Source organism: Doryrhamphus excisus, chromosome 14, assembly GCF_030265055.1.
Source record: "Doryrhamphus excisus isolate RoL2022-K1 chromosome 14, RoL_Dexc_1.0, whole genome shotgun sequence".
Taxonomy (NCBI): domain Eukaryota; kingdom Metazoa; phylum Chordata; class Actinopteri; order Syngnathiformes; family Syngnathidae; genus Doryrhamphus; species Doryrhamphus excisus.
Window position 1 is genome coordinate 17,140,877 of NC_080479.1, and position 21,468 is coordinate 17,162,344.

A 21,468-nucleotide genomic window follows, 5' to 3' on the forward strand; every position below is an offset into this window, starting at 1 on the left:
TCAAAGCCGTTAAATTGTACACAGCAAAGACATATTTATTACATTTATTATTATTATCATCACATTCGCATAGTTTTAATCATCTTTTTATGACAGTTGGCAGCGTGTCTGCAGGATTCATTGAAGGACAAAGCATATCAAAAGCGACATCGACTAATGATATTTCAAGAAAAAAAAATTAGGAAACCATAAGGACTCTTCATCTCACAAAGACCGACCACCCTGCCCCCCCCCCAAAAAAATGACTTCTGAACACCTGAGTAATTTTTGGACACACACCCTTGAAAGAAAAGCTTTTTAGCACATTGAAGATGAACCAGAAGAACCCCTTTTTTTTTCTTTGTTTCTCTTATACTTTTACCTTTTTTTCCGCTATCTATCTCTATCAAAACTCCTAAGCGCCCGCTTTTTTTTTTTGTGTTCTTCCAACAGCCGTAGATGTCACTTATCTCCTGGAGGAGGGCGCTGGGCGACGCCTACGGCGACGGACACTAGGATTTGGTGATTTTGTCGGCCGAAAATAACATTTCTACTTTTACCTTGCCCTTCTTTTAAGCAAGACAGGAAATGAGCCTTGCTTGGTGGGGAGGGGGAGGGGGGGGGGCTTGGCCGGATCTCCTATTTCACCTTCGCAAAGACTCCCGAGATGATTGAAGGTGGTTTTGGAGTCATCGACTTTAAAAGGAAGCTTTCAATTAATTAGCTCTTACATTGATAAGGAGTCAAGTCAAGTCAATGGCAGATGATGAATTGCTCCCCCTTGTGGCCAACTTGCTGCAATGTCAGAAATTGCAGACTTAACAGAGGAGGAGATGCTGCTCATGAGGAAAAAAAAGAGGTGGATGAACTGCACTTTTTGGTACCATGGATGGATATATATATCGTGAAGCTGCGTGTCAATGTATCCGTAACAAAAAAAACACACTAAAGTACTGGATGATGCAGTTTTATCGTCATTTTTTTGCCCCCTCGTTATATACTGTAGTCAGCCTACTTTCCAAAACTGGATGTGTGCTTTTTTTTTTTTGTCCAAACTTCTTAAGTTTTTTTTTTTTTTTTTTATGTTTTTCCCTCCCCCCCCTGGAAAGATGCTCATCTTTTCCAAAACGATGTGATTCACCAGCTTAACTAAATCAGGTGGGACGTGTGCACCGGCTTGAACTGTAACGCCTTACTCGGCCGTGTGCTGTTTGTCCGACTTCCTGTTTTTACACTTTTAGTGTATATGTAAGTCTACCAGATTTCATTTTTTTTTTTTTTTTTTTTTGTAAAGAAAAAAAAAATTACGAAAAAAAAACAAGGGCTTAATGGCAATTAACGATTTAAAAACAAAACTATGGAAAACAACGCTTAACATGAAATGTATCGTGATGGTAATATTTTCTTATATTCCGTGAGACAAGCGTATACTGTATATTTGGGAAGGGGAATTTTTTTTTTTTTTTTTTGGTCTTTTTTTGTGTTTGTTGCCATGGAGAATGTTTGAATAGAATATCTGACAAGCCCCTCCCCTTCTTTACACCCACTTCAAACACATAAAAAGGGACAAAACTGCGGTGTCCCGATGTTATAAACTGACCACAAATCCACCATACGGTTTTTTTTCTGTACAGTGCCAACTTATGTACATAAACACACATTTGAGGGGTTTTCTCCAAAAGCAATATCTTGACATTTTGTGTTTCTTATTGTACTGTACAGCCCTAAATGTATTGCAATTATTATAATAATGCTAATATTCTAAGTTCTTCATATTGCTATTATGAAGACACTTTTTTTTATTATTATGTCTTATAAATCTCACCGTAATCTGTCCTCACAGCATAAAAAAAAAAACACGTTTTGTTTGCCTGGAAATGAAATTCATGCTAATATTTTGCATGAGTGAGAAGAATGTCAAAAAGAAAGGCATCGGGACACACGGCAGTGATGCAGAATATTGTTAATAATAATAATAATAATAATAATAATAATAATAATAATGCTTTTTATAAAAGGAGGAATGCACTCCTTCTTTTTGCTGCAAAGTGTTGAACACTAAAAAAACAAGCCAACATGAAAATGTAAAAATATTTTTGAGGAGTGACAGAAACAAAAGTGAACACCGACGGAAACCATGAACACGTTCCTGTTTTATTATTATTATCGATGATGTTTTGTCATCTTTCAAATAGGAAATGGTTCTGTTTTTTGTGATAGCGGTCATCGTATATGATGCTTGTACTTGTATTTGTGTTTTGTTTTTGTTTTTTTTCTGTGATTTGTTTCCTTTCTTTTTAGACAATCACAAAATAAGATGCAAGCATTGTAAATGGCAGACTGGCATTTTGTGATGTGTACAGTTTGTCAAAAAAAAAAGAAAAAAAAAAAGAAATAACCTCTCCCACTCGTTATTAAAGGTTTGTAATTATGATTCTTAAGTCATGGGAAAAAAAAGCTGTTGGTTTTTACTTTTTTGTTTTATATTTGTTTTTTTGTTTGTTTTTTAATAAAAAAGCACTACATTATCGTGAATTATTGTTTTAATTTACTTTAAAAAAAAACTAAAAAATATATAGTTTTGTAAATTATTATTACATATCAGTTTAGAAAGTAATACACTGTTTTGACCAATGTTTTATGCATGTTTGTTTTGTGTTCATTACTTCGTGAGGTATTTTTTCCCGAGTCCTTGAACGCAGCAAAATTGTATACATGTTTGTCCGATGCTGACACAAATACTATTATATTTTCCCCCGTTTTTTCAGCTCATTGTTGTTCCCATATGCTAATATCGTGTGTGAATTCGGCGTCGTCAAAACAAACTCTTAACTCAAATTTGTAAGTTGATATTAAGTCTGTATTATTTTTTTACTTTTACTAATTTGACGATTTTCCTTCGTTAGTCTGTTAAGCACGCGCTGGGCTTTTACTGTGAAGGACGGAAGTGTGTTGCCGGTAGTCGCCCTTCCTTCCTATTAAACTTTAACAAGACCATATTCGTCATTTTGATGAAAACCTCGGTTACATTATGCTTGTTTTTGTTTTATACACAATAGGAAGCACATATATACGGAATTATCCTCAATGGCTTCCGTCAGGTCCATTTTTTAGAAGTGTACTTCGCGGCATAACAATGTGTTAAATTCAAAGAATATGGCCACACATGTTAAAAATTTCGTCGAAAACATTCCAGGAAAAGTCTGGTTCAAACACTATGATACGAATGATGTCTTTATTTATTGTTTTGTGTTTTTAATTTCATATGTAAGCTACTTCTAGTAGCCGCGCTTTTACTGTGAAGGTGTAACTCCCCGACTTTACCGTCTACCGGATGTGCTCCGATGTTTCCCGAGTGTTTCCGAGCGGCCCGAAAACACTGCCGCTCTTTATCCGTGAAACTTAAAACACGACAAGCCATTAAATCGAACCGGCACCAGGAAATAATGACAAAATACAGTAGTTCCCCGGTGTAAACGGCAGAGTTGACAGATATGTGTGCGTGGCTATTAAGTCTCGCGTTACTTGCATAGGACGTTGCCATAGTTACGCGTAGTTTCCGCCTCCCCTGGCAACACTGTAAAGACATAAACATGGCGAGGAAGAAACAAGCTAAAGAGAAGTCAGAGAAAACTGCCCCAGAAGTTGAAGAGCCGGCTCCGGTCCAAACAGGTAGATTTCATCTGTCAACTTAAATGTTTTACAGACTATTCGACACAACTACTGCATTATTATTAAAAATTATGTCCTGTTTTTCCCACAGGAGCTCCTAGCAATGAAACATCGGCTACTCGGACGTTTGGTAAGTACATTGGTCTATATCGTGGGGTAAATAATCAGCCAAAAGTGCCTTTTGGTGTCTGTTAATATGATTGTATCGTCCTCGCCCGGTTATATGATCAAAATGAGTCTTATATTAATAATATGTATTATTTCCCGTAAAGATATTTGTAAAATTACCATTATATTTTAATGTCGCCTGTCATTATAAGGGAACTTTCCCTTTAAGGAATCATAGATATGAGCAGTGACGTCACTTTCCTCTTTCCTCCATTTTCGTCAATGGAGGAAATGAACATAAGCTACTTTTCTAGTAAGTAGTCACCCTTTGTATACCTTTTATTAATTTTATGTTTATAGTGCAATGGTGTCAAGCTTGGTGAAATAAGATTTAACATAATAACTTTTCAAAAATTTGAACTATATTTGTTAAGAGTGCTCAGTCATCATGTTGATGTAATATTGTACCCATTGGTCATTGAATGCTAACTTTAGCCAAAAAGGCATGGACATATGCTACATTTTACATAACAATCCCCTTCCTACCTCGGCCCATATTGTATAAACTCATTCTAACCAATTTTCCATCTTTTTGGCTCACTATTTTATATATTTAGGCACGGAAACTATTCAACTATTTGGGTTCTAATTTTGTTGCGGAGCGTGGCGCACCCGACACAGTGGTAATTTCATCCAGCGCACCACTTTGCGCAGCCAATTTGGTAGACTGGGCTGCGCCGAGTTTGGCGCGGTGGCGGACCCTGCACAGTTCAGACACATCAACAAAAAAAAATCACATTGCAGGTTTTTCAGAGTGTAAGGCACATTACAATGCAACCAACAATCGCTTTTTAATGTAAGCGCCTGAACCAGTATGTACATTTTTTTTCGTAGTAATTCTCTCATCACATCTGATGTCAGATCAAAGACGTCATGCGTAATAGGAATTCAACCTGATGGCAGCTGAAAGTATGACGCCAACCGGGTCTGACTCCCCTAAAAAAAAAAAGAATCGCTCATCTCCATTCCTGTGCTGGATATTTTTTCATAGCCCCCCCGCCTTCCCTCAGTAAACATCCAATTACTGTTAGTATGCAAATGAGCCACATCTTCTCTCCTCCCTCTTTGAGTGGGTGCGCCGCGCTGCGCCGGACTGCGCTGCTCATGATGATGGCCACATCTCTTAGCGCCTGGTCTACGATATATAGCCCTTTATCTCTAAGCACATTATGACACATATTTCAGTTATGGAAGTGAAGGCAACCTTTTGAATTGTCTCTCCTCCCTCTTTGAGTGGGTGCGCCGCGCTGCGCCGAACTGCGCTGCTCATAATGATGGCCACATCTCTTAAGACCTGGTCTACGATATATAGCCCTTTATCTCTAAACACATTATGACACATATTTCAGTTATGGGAGTTAAGGCAACCTTTTGAATTGTCTCTCCTCCCTCTTTGAGTGGGTGCGCCGCGCTGCGCCGAACTGCGCTGCTCATAATGATGGCCACATCTCTTAAGACCTGGTCTACGATATATAGCCCTTTATCTCTAAGCACATTATGACACATATTTCAGTTATGGGAGTTAAGGCAACCTTTTGGAATTGTCTCTCCTCTCTCTTTGAGTGGGTGCGCCCGGCTGCGCTGCTCATGATGATGGCCACATCTCTTAGCGCCTGGTCTACGATATATAGCCCTTTATCTCTAAGCACATTATGACACATATTTCAGTTATGGAAGTGAAGGCAACCTTTTGAATTGTCTCTCCTCCCTCTTTGAGTGGGTGCGCCGCGCTGCGCCGGACTGTGCTGCTCATGATGATGACCACATCTCTTAGCACCTGGTCTACGATATATGGCCCTTTATCTCTAAGCACATTATGACACGGGAGTTAAGGCAACCTTTTGAATTGTCTCTCCTCCTTATTTGTGTGGGTGCGCCGCGCTGCGCCGGACTGCGCTGCTCATGATGATGACCACATCTCTTAGCGCCTGGTCTACGATATATAGCCCTTTATCTCTAAGCACATTATGACACGGGAGTTAAGGCAACCTTTTGAATTGTCTCTCCTCCCTCTTTGAGTGGGTGCGCCGCGCTGCGCCGGACTGCGCTGCTCATAATGATGGCCACATCACTAAGCACCTGGTCAACGATATATTGACACATTATGACACATATTTCAGTTATGGGAGTTAAGGCAACCTTTTTGAATTGTCTTTTTCAAGGAATCAGGTCAAGCGGAGCCGAGATAGCAAAGAAATATCGTGCGCGCCGTGATGCGAACCCGGAAAGAAGAAGAAAGTACCTTGAGCAAGGGAGGGACAAATGGAACAAAGACAGAGAGGCGGGGAAGAAGAAGTGCGATAACGAGCAAAGTCAAAGAGAGAAGATGGCCAACAGAAAGAAATGGAGGAACACAAAGATTCAAACCAGGGTCAGGTCCAGTTCTACGCTTCAATCAGAGGCACCGCTTCATTTTAACGAAACCCCTGAAAGTCAATGTGAGCCAGGACCGTCCGGGTTACATCACTGGAAGTTGAGCTGATAACATTTATTCAAGTTCATATTCCCTGAAGTGGAATTATTACGTTTCTGGTGAAATGCATGATTGAAATCATAAATAATATATAAATGGATAATTGATATTGATAAAAAAAATATTATCCTTACAATTTTGTATTTCAGGCAAAATAAGAAGAAACCAAACCCTGTTATGTCATTTTCATGTTTTCTGGAAGTAAATAAAATGTTTTTAGAAGTTGGGAAAATTACTTGTGGTTTATTTATAAGGTATAGAGAATCATATATTATTTGTTTACATTTTATTTAGATATGAAAATGCAATTTTTGCAGATTTAATATACCTAATTTCATCGTAAAAAAAAATATGTTACTGGGAAAGGGACGAAATATCTTTCTGGAAATGTATATGTCATAATCACTTTGCTATTAATATATATATACATATATATTTTTTTATTATTTTTTCTTACTTTAAAGAAAAAACATTGTCTGCTGGCAGTTTATTTATTTAGTATTTATTTATTTTTTATTTTTTTTAATTTTTATTATTTATATTTTTTATTTTTTATATATATTTTTATTTTTTTAATGCATTTCTAACAGCATAACGCCATATTTATACAATGAATATAAAAAAACTTTGGAAAATCAATTTTTTTCTTGTCAAAATTGGAAAGTCCAAAAGGCACATTTGGCTGATTATGACCTTGGGGTGTTATGATACACAATAATGGATTCATAAGCGCATTTTATGAAAACTAATATGACATAATATAGGACTGAGAATATACTTTAACTGAGTCACATTTTGATTTTGCATGATATTTATAATTGTTTGTTTATAATTGTTTACAATTGTTTTTCCCAATGAAAACTGAAACTGATAAAACTTTATAATAATAATAATAATAATAATGACATGGGTTGTAGCTGCTGCTAGCAATCGTTTATGTTGAGTAGTCATGTAAATACTCAGATCGATATGCCGATTTCTGTCAAAATCGGCATACGCCAATAGATGCCTTTCATTGTCAATCACCTGTGACTTGTACTATTGTAGTGAGTGTACCCTGCCCACTTACTTCCACACTACACAGGTGTGTCAAACCCAAAACAATCATGTCTGCCATGTGGGACTTACCTAATGTAGTCCAAACACTGAACAATATTCGCCCGTATGTGCATGACGGTCTTTAGTCTAAAGCAAATAACCCGAAACAACCCTATTGGACCAATTTTTTGCCCCCTCCTCGGCAGTCAGGAGACCTTGGAATTGTCCTAACTTTATACGGCACCCCTGGCCAGTAGAACTCAAGTCCATTTCACTCATGGTGAACTCATAGTGCTGAACCAGGAAGCAGTGAAATACATGCTACGATTAACATTATGTTAGATCTGACAAATCTTAAGTAACTTTGATCAAACATAGAATTGCTAATAGTGTGCTTAAAGTACTTATAGTGTGGTTCAAATCCTGCCTTGTGTGTTAAAAATGCAAATTTATTTTTTTACAACATGCTAAAAGCCAATAAGAATACAAAAAAACGTCACTTTCCTGCCAAAAATGGCCCCCAGGCTGCACTTTGGACCCCACTGCTTTAATGTTGCCCTGCACCCGGTCTTCACAGATGACTATGAATGCTCTGGTAATGTGATGACCGATTTTCCTGGGCTCTGTGCTCTTGTGGAGATGAAAGATGTTCCAACTTTGAAGACCAAGTCCGCCACCAACGCAGAATTCAAAGAAGTCGTCACAGGTAAGCATCACCTTTTTATGATTAACACAGTACACACAGTACACACAGTACACAGTCTCGAGTAGTCTATGTCTTTTCAGTGTGTATAGTGTGTCACTGGGGACTCCTCCCGATGGGTGGGGATTGGGTATTAGGGTTTAAGTTACTTCCACAATGTCTCTTACGTACAATATCACCTTCAAGTACATTTATGGTATCTGCTTTGTTCGAAACCCATTTGTACCAAAGTACTGTATATTTAATCATTTCATCTTTCTTCAGGTGGCAGGCAGGCCCACAAAAAGGCCGTATCTGATGCGTTGAAACCGGCCCTCCAAGTGGAGCTGGAGAATGGAGACCCGTTCAGTCCAAAGAGCATGAAGGTTTTTGGTAAAGACTCTTTCCAACACACATCAGACAAATACTTGTAGACATTACACCTCATTTTACTTCAGTACTTTGGTACGTGATTAAAAAATTAAAATTAAAATTAAAATTAAAATTAAAATTAAAATTAAAATTAAAATTAAAATTAAAATTAAAATTAAAATTAAAATTAAAATTAAAATTAAAATTAAAAAATTAAAATTAAAAAATTAAAATTAAAATTAAAATTAAAATTAAAATTAAAATTAAAATTAAAATTAAAATTAAAATTAAAATTAAAATTAAAATTAAAATTAAAATTAAAATTAAAAAAATACATAAATAAATACTTAATAAAAAAGATTAATAAATAATAAATATAAAATAATTAACAAATAAAATAAATACTTAAACTATATTAGGAAAGCAGGATTGGATTGGATGGTCATATCACCTCATACTTCGGTACATGACAAAAAATTAAATAAAATACAAAAAAAAAAACTTAAACTATATTAGGAAAGCAGGAAGTGAACAAATGTAACAGTTACTGATTGTAAAAGTACCAGACGGAGGGGTAGGATTTAATAAGCTTGAACCAGTCATGATGTGCTATATATATATATATCACTTTATTGACAGTTACTATGGTACCCATTACGTCATTGGATGCTCATATCAGCTTGTACTTCGGTATGTGACTAAAATTAAAATTAAAATTAAAATTAAAATTAAAATTAAAATTAAAATTAAAATTAAAATTAAAATTAAAATTAAAATTAAAATTAAAATTAAAATTAAAATTAAAATTAAAATTAAAATTAAAATTAAAATTAAAATTAAAATTAAAATTAAAATTAAAATTGGTACGTGTCAAAAAACAAAACAAAAAAAAAAACAAATTACATTAGGAAAGCAGAAAGTGAACAAATGTAACAGTTACAGTTCATTGACCTAATTTCCAATGTACTTTCCAGTGATCTCTCACTGGAACGATCCAATGGTTGGGTGGTGAGCTTTGGCAGGGAAATGAATCTTGCTTGTTTATGCAAGTCTGCAGAATGCACCATTATGGTGTCATGACTGGTACCAGTCTTCCTGACTTTTAGAGTGACCATAAATGACAATATCATGTTGGTGTGATTATTCACAGGATGGAAAGTAGAAGAACAGGTCATCCGAGTGCTGAGCAAGATGATTTCCTCCATTCATACGCTGCACAGCCTTGAGTAAGCCACGACCTGAGTTCAATTCCACCCTCGGCCATCATAATTAGCGACTCCAAATTGTCCATAGGTATAAATGTGAGTGTGAATGGTTGTTTGTCAGACTTCCGGAGGTTTTCCACCAGCTGCTTATAATGATCTGCATTGTAGTGTCCAAGAACAAAGTCAATTTCTGCTACCGTTTTAGCGACTTGGTGGCTACATGGCGAGCGAGTGATTAACGCCCAGGCCTCACAGCTACCAGACCTGAGTTTGATTCCACTCTCGGCCATCTCTGTGTGGAGTTTGCATGTTCTCCCCGTGCATGCGTGGGATTTCTCCGGGTACTTCGATTTCCTCCCACATTCCAAAAACATGCTAGGTTAATTGGCGACTCCAAATTGTCCATAGGTATGAATGTGAGTGTGAATGGTTGGTTTTCCACCAGCCGCTTATAATGATCTGCATTGTAGTGTCCAAGAACAAAGTCAATTTCTGCTACCGTTTTAGCGACTTGGCGGTAGCACGGCGAGCGAGTGGTTAGCGCCCAGGCCTCACAGCTACCAGACCTGAGTTCAATTCCACCCTCGGCCATCATAATTAGCAACTCCAAATTGTCCATAGGTATGAATGTGAGTGTGAATGGTTGGTTTTCCACCAGCTGCTTATAATGATCTGCGTTGTAGTGTCCAAGAACAAAGTCAATTTCTGCTAATGTTTTAGTGATTTGGCGGCTGCACGGCGAGTGAATGGTTAGCGCCCAGGCCTCACAGCTACCAGACCTGAGTTCGATTCCACAATCGGCCATCTCTGTGTGGAGTTTCCATGTTCTCCCCATGCATGAGTGGGTTTTCTCCGGGTACTCCGGTTTCCTCCCACATTCCAAAAACATAAAAAAAACTGACAAAGGAGTCAGTACCTCACCGGCCATGAACCTCACCGCACGCCACTGGTCACAAGTATCATTCCGCAAATATTATTACTATCTGTGTTTAATTTTCCACCATTGTCCAGTTTTTGGCAGGCAGGATTGACGGATCCAATGGTCGTCACGCTGTCAGAGGCTATATCTCTAAGCTTGAGTCTCAGGTGAGTTGAGCAGTCCTTTGACTTAAGACTTGAGTCCAGGTCTGAATTACTCTTCAATATAATTCATACACTGAATTTTAATAGGGTTGTAACTTTAGAAGGCAACCCTCTCTTAGAACACAGCCACCACCATCTTTTATCGGAAGGAAGCGTGTGAGTGTCAATCTTTTAAAAAATCACCCTTGCGCTACAAAACACGATGTCAACTAAATCCGATTCCTTTTGTGTACTTCTTTATTTTACAAGTCTCACACACTTGTACCTGCGCAACAACCAGATCGGAGACGAGGGCGCACGCCTTCTTGGGTTGGCTCTCTCAACAAACAGATATGCAAACTGGAGCCTCGTTTCACTGAACCTGTCATTCAACCACATCGGGGATGCCGGTGCTGTGTACATTGCAAAGGTACGACCATAATGTAAGCGACTGTGTACGACTCAAGACGACTCAAATCGGTTCATGACTCTTTTGTTGTCATTTTCAGGGCCTGCGTTTCAATCGTACTTTGCTGTTCCTCTCACTTTCCAACAATCAGATTGGCGACTCGGGGGCGACTGAACTGGCTATGGTACTTATTGACCTGAGATGTGTTTTTCGAAACGTATCTACACTATCTTCACTCGCTAAATGTACTGCAAAAAAGGTCAGTAAGGATAATTCATAATGGCGCCTACAGAGAACATACTAACTCCTTATTTCTAAAATCACAAATACTTCAACTTGCTGATATAGTTCATCTCCAAACAGCTAAAATAATGCATAAGGCTAAAAATAACCAATTAGCTAAAAATGTCATCCAATACTTCTCTACAAGAGAGGAGAAATATGATCTCAGGGAAGAAGTACATTTGAAACACTTCTATGCTAGGACTACGTTAAAAAGCCATAGCATTTCAGTATGTGGAATCAAACTATGGGATGGATTGAGTAAGGACCTCAAACAATGCACAACGATGAGCCAATTCAAGAAACAATACAAGCAGTTGATGTTTGCTAAATACAAGGATGAAGAGTCTTGAACCAGTCATGATGTGCTATATATATCACTATATTGACACTTACTATGGTACCCATAATGGCATTGGGTGCTCATACGCCTCGTACTTCGGTAATTTTAATTAATTATTAAAATTAATTTATTAATTTTAATTTTAATTTTAATTTTAATTTTAATTTTAATTTTAATTTTAATTTTAATTTTAATTTTAATTTTAATTTTAATTTTAATTTTAATTTTAATTTTAATTTTAATTTTAATTTTAATTTTGTCACATGCTGAAGTACGAAGTAAAATGAGGTCAAATGTCTATTTTTTAATTTTAATTTTAATTTTAATTTTAATTTTAATTTTAATTTTAATTTTAATTTTAATTTTAATTTTAATTTTAATTTTAATTTTAATTTTAATTTTAATTTTAATTTTAATTTTAATTTTAAACATTTAAATGGATGATGGATAAAAATTGTCTGCAAAATGCAGGAAAAAAAATTTTCTTTGGAAAACACTTTTAGGCGGTAGTGTATGTCCTTACTGACTCTTTCTATTATCAGGTTCTTGGCGAGATTGTGCTTACCCATGAAGAAACTGTGGAAAGAAGGAAAATGCTTCTGGAGAAAACGTATTGTGTAAAGCTACGTTCACGCTTCATGGTATGATTCCCTTTTTGGATCTTTTTATGTGGGTAAAGTAAGGTAAGGTAAGGTAAGGTAAGGTAAGGTAAGGTAAGGTAAAGTAAAGTCAAGTAAAGGAAAGGTAAAAGTAAAGTAAAAGTTAAAAAAGTGTGTCGACAATTTTCCGACTTGTGCTGTAACTGTTTTAGTTAGCAAAGAACTACATTTAGTGGCTGATGACATCATCATAGAAGAGTGACAGAGCTTCCTGTTTTCATGTATTAGCAAGCTAATAGGATGCTAACAATTAGATGCTAGGACGCAAAGTTGGACTCGCACAATGTATTCATAAAACTGCATGACATGAGCTATATTGTACGCTAATTGGAAAAATGTATGCAAACTGAGGTTAAATTTTTGCTAACCGAGGTTCCACTGCATCCACGTACAAGAGAGTGGGTAATGTTGCAATGAGCAATGAGCAAAAAAAAAATGTTTGCCTCTGAGGGCCAGCTAGCCGGCCTTTAGTGACATCAGCATTTTTCTGTTGATCAGAACAAAATTTTTCGACAAGCCAAGTTACAACCACAATGGCTGACTGAGGAGGACAAATTGGCATCTATGGTGAGTCCGTTTTATTTCAAAATGTTTCATTGTTTTGTTATGGTGTTAGATAAATGGTAATGGTAATGGTTTAATTTCATTTGAACATGCATCAGATTACAATTGAATGCATCCCATAATCAGTTCACAGTTCCACATGTCCAAAAGGAGTAGGAAGAAGCAAAGCTTATTAAATCCTAACCCCTCCATCTGGTACTTTTACAATCAGTAACTGTTAAATTTGTGCACTTCCTGCTTTCCAAATTTATTTTTATTTTTATTTTTATTTTTATTTTTATTTTTATTTTTATTTTTATTTTTATTTTTATTTTTATTTTTATTTTTATTTTTATTTTTATTTTTATTTTTATTTTTATTTTTATTTTTATTTTTATTTTTATTTTTATTAATTTATTTTATTTTTGCATATACTTTGACCAAGGATTTTCATCGTCAAATCTGATTCATTAGATTATGTCCATAGTACTTTTACAATCAGTTACTGTTACATTTGTTCACTTCCTGCTTTCCTAATTTATTTTTATTTTTATTTTTATTTTTATTTTTATTTTTATTTTTATTTTTATTTTTATTTTTATTTTTATTTTTATTTTTATTTTTATTTTTATTTTTATTTTTATTTTTATTTTTATTTTTATTTTTATGTTTATGTTTATGTTTATGTTTATGTTTATGTTTATGTTTATTTTTATGTTTATGTTTATGTTTATGTTTATGTTTATGTTTATGTTTATGTTTATGTTTATGTTTATGTTTATGTTTATTTTTATTTTTATTTTTATTTTTATTTTTATTTTTATTTTTATTTTTATTTTTATTTTTATTTTTATTTTGACCAAGGATTTTCATCGTCAAATCTGATTCATAAGATTATGTCCATAGTCGACTAAGGTCAAACACTTAAACAAATAAATAAATAGGTGTTCAACAACAGTGCCTAGCGGTACTCCGCAAATCTCTCACACCAAATATTAACATATTTCTTTGGCAATTCTGCTTGATGACTGCATTTATTTTTGCATAACGTTTCAAACTTGCCTCGTGAATAAAGAAATTGCAAGTGTCAACCATATGGTCTATGAATATTTCAACATAATATTTCACAGACTTTATGCCTTTTTTCAGTCGTCTTCTCCAGCAGATGTTGACCCATCGTCTGTTGCCAAGCTGCCCGCTGACCATCTCCCTTCTGCAGCTAGCGCCGCTTCACTTAGCTCCGGCAAAGGAGAGAGCAAAAGCACAGCTAAAAAACGGGTATGACGTAAATAAAGTATATGATTGAATGAATGAACAGATTGTATTATTATTATTATTATTATTATTATTATTATTATTTCTTGTAGGAGTCATCAAAACCGGAGGGGAAACGTGCGCCGGGAAAAGACCAAAAGTGTTCAAAAAAAGGTGATTAGCGATGACGTATTAATACTTTTTTTTCCATTCATGTTTTTATACATTGTCTTGCTTCCTCCAATCAACATTTTACTCAATTTTATCAAACATTTTATGAGAATAAAATGGTAATATAGAAATATATATAAGTATATTTTATATATAATATACAAAATAAAAATATGAAATATGTTATATTTTAAGAGTAGTAATATAGTCATATATAGTAGTAATTATTCCAATAAAATCTCTTCCCTCATGTGCACAATTCAGCCTTTCAAAAGTGTTTCTAAACATATTTCACAACAAAAAAATCAAACATGGAAATATCAGCAAAATATTTTACAAGAATAAAGGGAAAAACATTGTAATAATATGAGGAAAAATAATTTCATTATAGTAGCATATATGAAAGAATTTGTATTTACTTATTTTTATTATTATTGATTTTTTAAGTTATAATTTTGGGAAAATTATGCGGAAAAACAAGTTATAATGTTATGAGAATAAAGTCAAAATATTATGGAAAAAAGTCATAATTACGAGAAGAAAATTTAAGAAATTCAAAATAGTTGGAAAATGAAAAAAATAGCTTTAATATCTAAAAAATAATGTCAAAATATGAAGAGAAAAAAAAATATTCTATGAGAATAAAATGGTAATATAGAAATATATATGTATATTTTATATATAATATAAAAAATAATTGAATTTTGTATGGAGTTGACATATGCTATATTTTAAGAGTAGTAATAAGAGTAGTAATATTATGAAATTAAAAATAATATTATTTACTGCTACAGTAAAACATTGATTGTGTATCGTATCATAACAAAGTTCATATCTTGTCATCGTTTCTGGAGTTTTGACTACTTATTTGTTTTTACAGAGTTATTTTCAGAATAATTATTTTTGTATTTTTAATGTTCAAGGCGAATGAGTTCGTATGAGATTTAAACAAATAATATACGTTATGAGATAAAAAGTCGAAATTAAGAGATAATAAAGTTATAATTATGAGATAAGCAAGTCATAATTATGAAGTAAAAAGTCAATTACGAGATCGGGAAGGCTAGAAAGTCCATATTATTAGATCCAAACTGCGCATGTGCTGCCTTCTTCGCTGGAGTTTCGGCACATGCGCAGTTAGGATCTCAAACTGTAGACTTTTTACTTAATAACTACGACTTTCTTATCTTTTGACTTTGAATTTTTATTTCATAACTATGAGTTTCTTATCTACATTTTTAATATTTCATTTTTTTTCTGGCGGAAACGGGCTTCAATATATATATATATAGCTCGGCGATTTTAAAACAGATCTCTTCACTTCCTGGTACGTTACCAAATCATTCCACTAGATGGCGACAAATAGTCGTCTGTGTTGGCAGGCTTTAGCACTGCGGTTGAAAAGAAAAATCAACACATTTCACAGATATAATAACTGACTCGTGAATATTTCATTGGAGCATTGAGATCATGAACACAATTATGATGCAAAATTCCATTTTATATTGTTTTTACAATATTTTTTTCAGAATAATTATATATGTATTTTTAATGTTCAAGGCGAATCTTGTTTTAAAAAAATAATAGAAGTTATGAGATAAAAAGTCGAAATTAAGAGATAATAAAGTTATAATTATGAGATAAGCGAGCCATAATTATGAAGTAAAAAGTCATTTTCTTGCTTCCTCCAATCGACCAAGCAGACGGTCAAGACAATGACGAACGAGGACAAGTAACTGATCAAGAGGTATCATCCATTTCAGTATTGATAAAATATATATATGATAAATATATTAATATTCAACTTGCTAAATTTAGCATTTGCGTGTCTTCTACTCCCATCAGCAGAAAAAACCAATAGAGATGCCGAATCTGCTCGTGAGTGATTCCCTGGAACACAGAAATGGAGATCTCATTCTTCCCGGGAACACCAGCCTCGCCTCCCTCAACCTGGCAGGTCAGTACCCGCTTAGCATGCTGGTCACACAGTCAGAAGGATTCCAATGTGCATGTGTTGGTGTGTCCACTTATATCCGAGGAGGCATGTGATGCACCTGAATGCACCGCTAAAGCAGTCTACTAGTTTTGATCCTGATTGTTGAGTATGAAGTGTCCGTTATCTGGACTCTGTCCGTGGTGTCCCAAAAAAAAAGCTTCATTTTCGGGTGAATCTCCACTCACGGTGCCGTGGGGGTGGGGGGTGGGGGGTGAATTGGAACGCCAACGTAAATGAAACTTTCAAGATGAAACACTCTGCATCATTCACTTGACCCTGAGGTGTTCAGGTGCACTCGTAATTTTGATTGTTAGGCGCTAATTGTTTTTTCATTTTTATTCTCGTTCATTATTTTGCAGTCATGATTAAGGGGCGTCAATTTTTTTTTTTTTTGCTCACAACAGGTCTGTGAGCAATTTGGTGTCGCATCTTACACTTGACATGTTGACCTGCATTGGCTGGCACAAGGGTGGCATCGAGCATTCTGCATGTATTGCTAAAATATGACTAAAATATGACTAAAATATTGCACCCTTCTCAATACTTTGCAGTATGCCCCTTACAATCTTAACTACACTGTGCAAGACAGCGGGCACGATTGTGCATCAGTCACGGACCATGTTTTTTTTGTCTGCTTGTTTATAAACAATACATATTGTAACTTCTGAACAATCCAAATCAATTTCAGACTTAAAATAATGTACAGCTTTAAGCTCCGCACATTTCTGGTTAAACCACGCCCACTTCCTGTTTACACCCCCGATAATTTAGATGGGTAAACAGCTATAGATACAATTAGTGGTGTACTAAAATATGACTAAACTATTGCACCCCTCTCAATACTTTGCAGTATGCCCCTTGCAATTTTAACTATGCATTTTTTCAAGCCAGCGGGCACGATCGTGCATCAGTCATGGACTATGTTTTTTTTGTCTGCTTGTTTGTAAACAATACATATAGCAACTTCCGAACAATCCAAATCAATTTCAAACTTAAAATAATATACATTTATGGTTAAACCACGCCCACTTCCAGTTTACACCCCGCCCCCACTCCGAGTGCGGATACGAATACAGATAATTTAGACGTGTGAACAGCTACAGATACAGATAGCGGTGTACTCGTTCATCCCGAATTTACATGATCACTTATGGGCAACATGTATTTGGTTAGAGTATGAATGTTTTGGTTAGAGTCGGACCTTCTGGAAGAGATGATGCTAACCAAGGTTCTACTGTATGACACTTTGCTTCAAGGCATTAATGCTGTGTATATTTATATATATTTGTGTAGGTAACAGGATAACGGAGCTGTCTCTACCACAGTTCCTGTCATCCTTGCAGATGCAAGATGGAGGTAAAGGTCTGCTGCGTCTTTGTCTCCAGGTGGGTCTCCATCCACATCCACATCCACGTCCACTCATTTTTACTGGGAAGGTTTATTTTAGCAGAGAGAGACAGAGTATCTAAAGAAAATAAGTATTTAGTGTCCAAAATGTGGAGAAACCTCCGTTGGTTTTCTGATGTTCAACAACGGGATTGTGGACATCTCAGAAGGGATTTTGTCCCTAAAGATTTGGAGGCTGTTGCTTGGCAACTCAGTCTTAGAACTCGCACTGCAGATTTTCTTTAGGAAAAATCGCAGAGGTTTGACCAATCCAGGATTCGAACTTGGTTCATGTCAAGCCTTCTCCTTTGTTGTCTTGACTGTTCACTGTCTTCAGTGTTCAGATTTCTGATCTCTCTCCGGTTTAGAGAAACCACTTTGCCGCAGAGTGTGAGCCCTACGTAAAGATACAGGAAGTGATGGCACTCAGGGACCCGCTGAACAAAAAAAGGGAAGAGGAAGAGGAAGAGGAGGGTGAGGGGTCGCATTGCTCAGACGGTGAAACGAAAGGAGAGAAATAAGAGTTCGATTTTATACATTATATCGGAAGATTGTTTTATTATTTTTTATTCCAATAAAATCTCTTCCCTCGTGTGCACAATTCCGCCTTTCTAAGTGTTTCTAAACGTATCATTTCACACAAAAAAAAAATCAAACATGGAAATATCAGCAGTCATTTTACAAGAATAAAGGGCAAAACGTTGTAATATTATGAGGAAAAATAATTTCATTATAGCAGCATATATGAAAGAATTTTTATTTATTTATTTTTATTATTAGAAAAATATAACAATTAAGTTAGAATTTTGTGAAAATTATGCAATGGAACAAATTATATTGTTATGAGAATAAAGTCAAAATATTATGGAAAAAAGTCATAATTACGAGAAGAAAATTTACCAGAAGAAATTCGAAATAGTTGGAAAATTAAAAAAAAAACAGTTTTAATACCTCAAAAAATATAAAAATTATAAAATATATTGTATTTATTTTTTATTTAATTGAAAAAATATTCTGATGAGAAAAAAGGAAAAATTTTATGAGAATGAAATAGTAATATCGAAATATTTATGTATATTTTATATATAATATACAAAATAATTCAATTTTGGTAGTATAGAGTTGAAATATTAAAGAAAAAATATGTTATATTTTAAGAGTAGTAATATTATGAAACAAACAAACAGTCAGGTTTGGGGTAAAAGTTATATTATATTAAAAATAAAAGCCAAAAAAGGATTAATTTTTTCTTCAAATAATATCCTTTAATTTTTCCACTATGCGGCCCTCCTTTGCCATATACAAAACAAAACGTCCAACATGTTCAACACCGCCATCTAGTGGTGAGCGACAGCGTTACAGATGGGAAATGACAACATTGACGTTGCTCAGGATTATCTGCTCCAGTAAAACATTGATTGTGTATCGTATCATAACAAAGTTCATAACTTGTCATCGTTTCTGGAGTTTTGACTACTTATTTGTTTTTACAAATAGTTATTTTCAGAATAATTATTTTTGTATTTTTAATGTTCAAGGCAAATCTTGTCGTCAATCCGCCACGGAAAGATTAAAAAATATCCCAAAGGGTACGTCGTATGAGATTTAAAAAAATAATAGACGTTATGAGATAAAAAGTCGAAATTAAGACATAATAAAGTTATAATTATGAGATAAGCAAGTCATAATTATGAAGTAAAAAGTCAATTACGAGATAGGGAAGGCTAAAAAAGTCCATATTATTAGATCCAAACTGCGCATGTGCTACCTTCTTCACTGGAGTCTCGGCACATGCGCAGTTAAGATCTCAAAATTTCGTCTTTTTACTTAATAAGTATGACTTTCTTAGCTTGTGACTTTGAATTTTTATGTCATAACTATGAGTTTCTTATCAAAATTTTTAATATAAATTTTTTTTCTGGCGGAAACGGGCTTCAAATATACATAGTTCGGTGATTTTAAAACAGATCTCTTCACTTCCTGGTACGTTACCATATTATTCCACTAGATGGCGACAAATAGTCGTCTGTGTTGGCAGGCTTTAGCACTGCGGATGAAAAGAAAACATTTCACAGATATAATAACTGACTCATGAATTTTTCATCGGAGCATTCAGATATTGAACACAATTATGATGACAAAATCCCTACACTTTTGCTTAGACGGTTGTGGATTGTGTACTTCAGACTCCCTGGTTTTATTCAAGGAGTATAATGAACACTAAATACTCCATCTTAGCCTCCACTACTGGCACCAGCTCTGAAATATTTGGATAAAAAAAAAAATACAAACAAGACCAAATATAGCATTTTCTTTCTTTTTCCAGGCATGCTGTCATACGCCTCACATTTCAGCGTTGAGCGAACTGAGTCTGAGCAGATGGCATACACACTTTAAAAAATTCATACTCACAAGTCATTAAACATCAACACTCCAACGTGTTTGATAGCTTATGTGTGTGTGTGTGTTTTAAAATATCCAAATACTTCCCATCCTCCTGGTGGAACTTATTTTAAAAACATTTTTTGGCTCATTAGTCAACAGAATTTTTGTTCAAAAGGCAATCTGGTCCTTTTCTCCGTGGGAATGTTAAAATATGGATCTGTATTTATATCTAATGAGCGATATTCCGTGTTTAAATTACAAACGCTTAAGAGTGTTTTTGACCTTGCAAGCTGAGTGAGAAATGTGTTCAAAGTAAGATTTTTTTGTATTCATAAATAAAATATTTTCATAATTACAGCATAGAAATGCTTGTTATGACCTTCTAAATAGGCTTTGTGACATTATTAGAGCCCTTCAGACAGAATGTAACACCCCTACAGCCAAATTTACACGCCTATATTTGAATAAATTAGGCATGTCTGATAATTATCGACCTGATATCAGCATAAGAATGCAATATTGGTATGCTTGCCTCTTTGGGAAAGCAACGTTGCCATTGGTCAACTGGGCATGCCCATATAAGGAAGTCAGGATTGGAGTGGCGTCAGTAGAACATTGTTAGGAATTGTAAACAAATGTATCTTTTCCCTTACACCTGAAGAAACACTTCCTGGGAGACATTACTAACAATAATAATAATATTGAAAAGAAGGTTTTCCTCCCATTCCATGTGGAAGTGGTTACTTTGTCCTTTCTTCCAACTCGCTTTCAAATCCTAGTACAGTTGGCCCTAGTTACATACATTATGTCAATAATAATAATAATAATAATAATAATCATATATAATAATAATATTCATATTGAAAAGAAGGTTTTCCTCCCATTCCATGCGGAAGTGGTTACTTCATCCTTTCTTCTAACTTGCTTTCAAACTCTAGTACACTTGGCCCTAGTTACATACATTCTGTCAAAAGTAATAATAATAATCATATATAATAATAATAATAATATTGAAAAGAAGGTTTTCCTCCCATTCCATGCGGAAGTGGTTACTTTGTTACTGTACAAACCCTAGTACAGTTGGCCCTTGTTACATACATTCTGTCAATAATAATAATAATAATATTGAAAAGGTTTTCCTCCCATTCCATGTGGAAGTGGTTACTTTGCCCTTTCTTCTCACTCGGTTTCAAACCCTAGTACAGTTGGCCCTTGTTACATACATTTTGACATGACATTGAAAAAAAAGGTTTTCCTCCCATTCCATGCGGAAGTGGTTACTTTGTCCTTTCTTCTCACTCGGTTTCAAAACCTAGTCCATCATGGTTAATTGCTTCCAGACCCGACAGACCAATATTGTTATGTTTGCCTCTTTAGGAAAGCAAGGTT

The 21,468-nt window shown here is 34.9% G+C and overlaps 2 protein-coding genes across 6 annotated transcripts in view; both read left to right on the forward strand.

The window, feature by feature from the left end:
* The window catches only part of ash1l (ash1 (absent, small, or homeotic)-like (Drosophila)), a 48,529-nt gene extending 46,015 nt beyond the window's left edge, over positions 1–2,514 (forward strand). For both annotated transcript variants that reach the window (XM_058046253.1, XM_058046254.1), the window contains exon 27: positions 433–2,514. In XM_058046253.1, coding sequence (XP_057902236.1) covers positions 433–524 — 92 coding nt within the window. In that variant the 3' untranslated portion in view covers positions 525–2,514. The remainder of the gene's footprint in view (positions 1–432) is intronic.
* Positions 2,515–2,640: 126 nt separating this feature from the next.
* Positions 2,641–21,468, forward strand: part of lrrc71 (leucine rich repeat containing 71) — a 31,307-nt gene continuing 12,479 nt past the window's right edge. Inside the window, exons 1-16 of one of the 4 annotated variants that reach the window (XM_058046255.1) lie at positions 2,641–3,651; positions 3,743–3,781; positions 7,908–8,036; positions 8,298–8,405; positions 9,535–9,610; positions 10,601–10,675; positions 10,760–10,828; positions 10,922–11,081; positions 11,161–11,244; positions 12,228–12,326; positions 12,843–12,911; positions 14,037–14,165; positions 14,255–14,315; positions 16,013–16,059; positions 16,158–16,269; positions 17,602–17,693. In XM_058046255.1, the coding sequence (XP_057902238.1) occupies positions 3,573–3,651; positions 3,743–3,781; positions 7,908–8,036; positions 8,298–8,405; positions 9,535–9,610; positions 10,601–10,675; positions 10,760–10,828; positions 10,922–11,081; positions 11,161–11,244; positions 12,228–12,326; positions 12,843–12,911; positions 14,037–14,165; positions 14,255–14,315; positions 16,013–16,059; positions 16,158–16,269; positions 17,602–17,693 (1,428 nt within the window). In that variant the 5' untranslated portion in view covers positions 2,641–3,572. The remainder of the gene's footprint in view (positions 3,652–3,742; positions 3,782–7,907; positions 8,037–8,297; positions 8,406–9,534; positions 9,611–10,600; positions 10,676–10,759; positions 10,829–10,921; positions 11,082–11,160; positions 11,245–12,227; positions 12,327–12,842; positions 12,912–14,036; positions 14,166–14,254; positions 14,316–16,012; positions 16,060–16,157; positions 16,270–17,601; positions 17,694–21,468) is intronic. The other 3 variants (XM_058046256.1, XM_058046258.1, XM_058046259.1) reach the window with 3 other exon arrangements.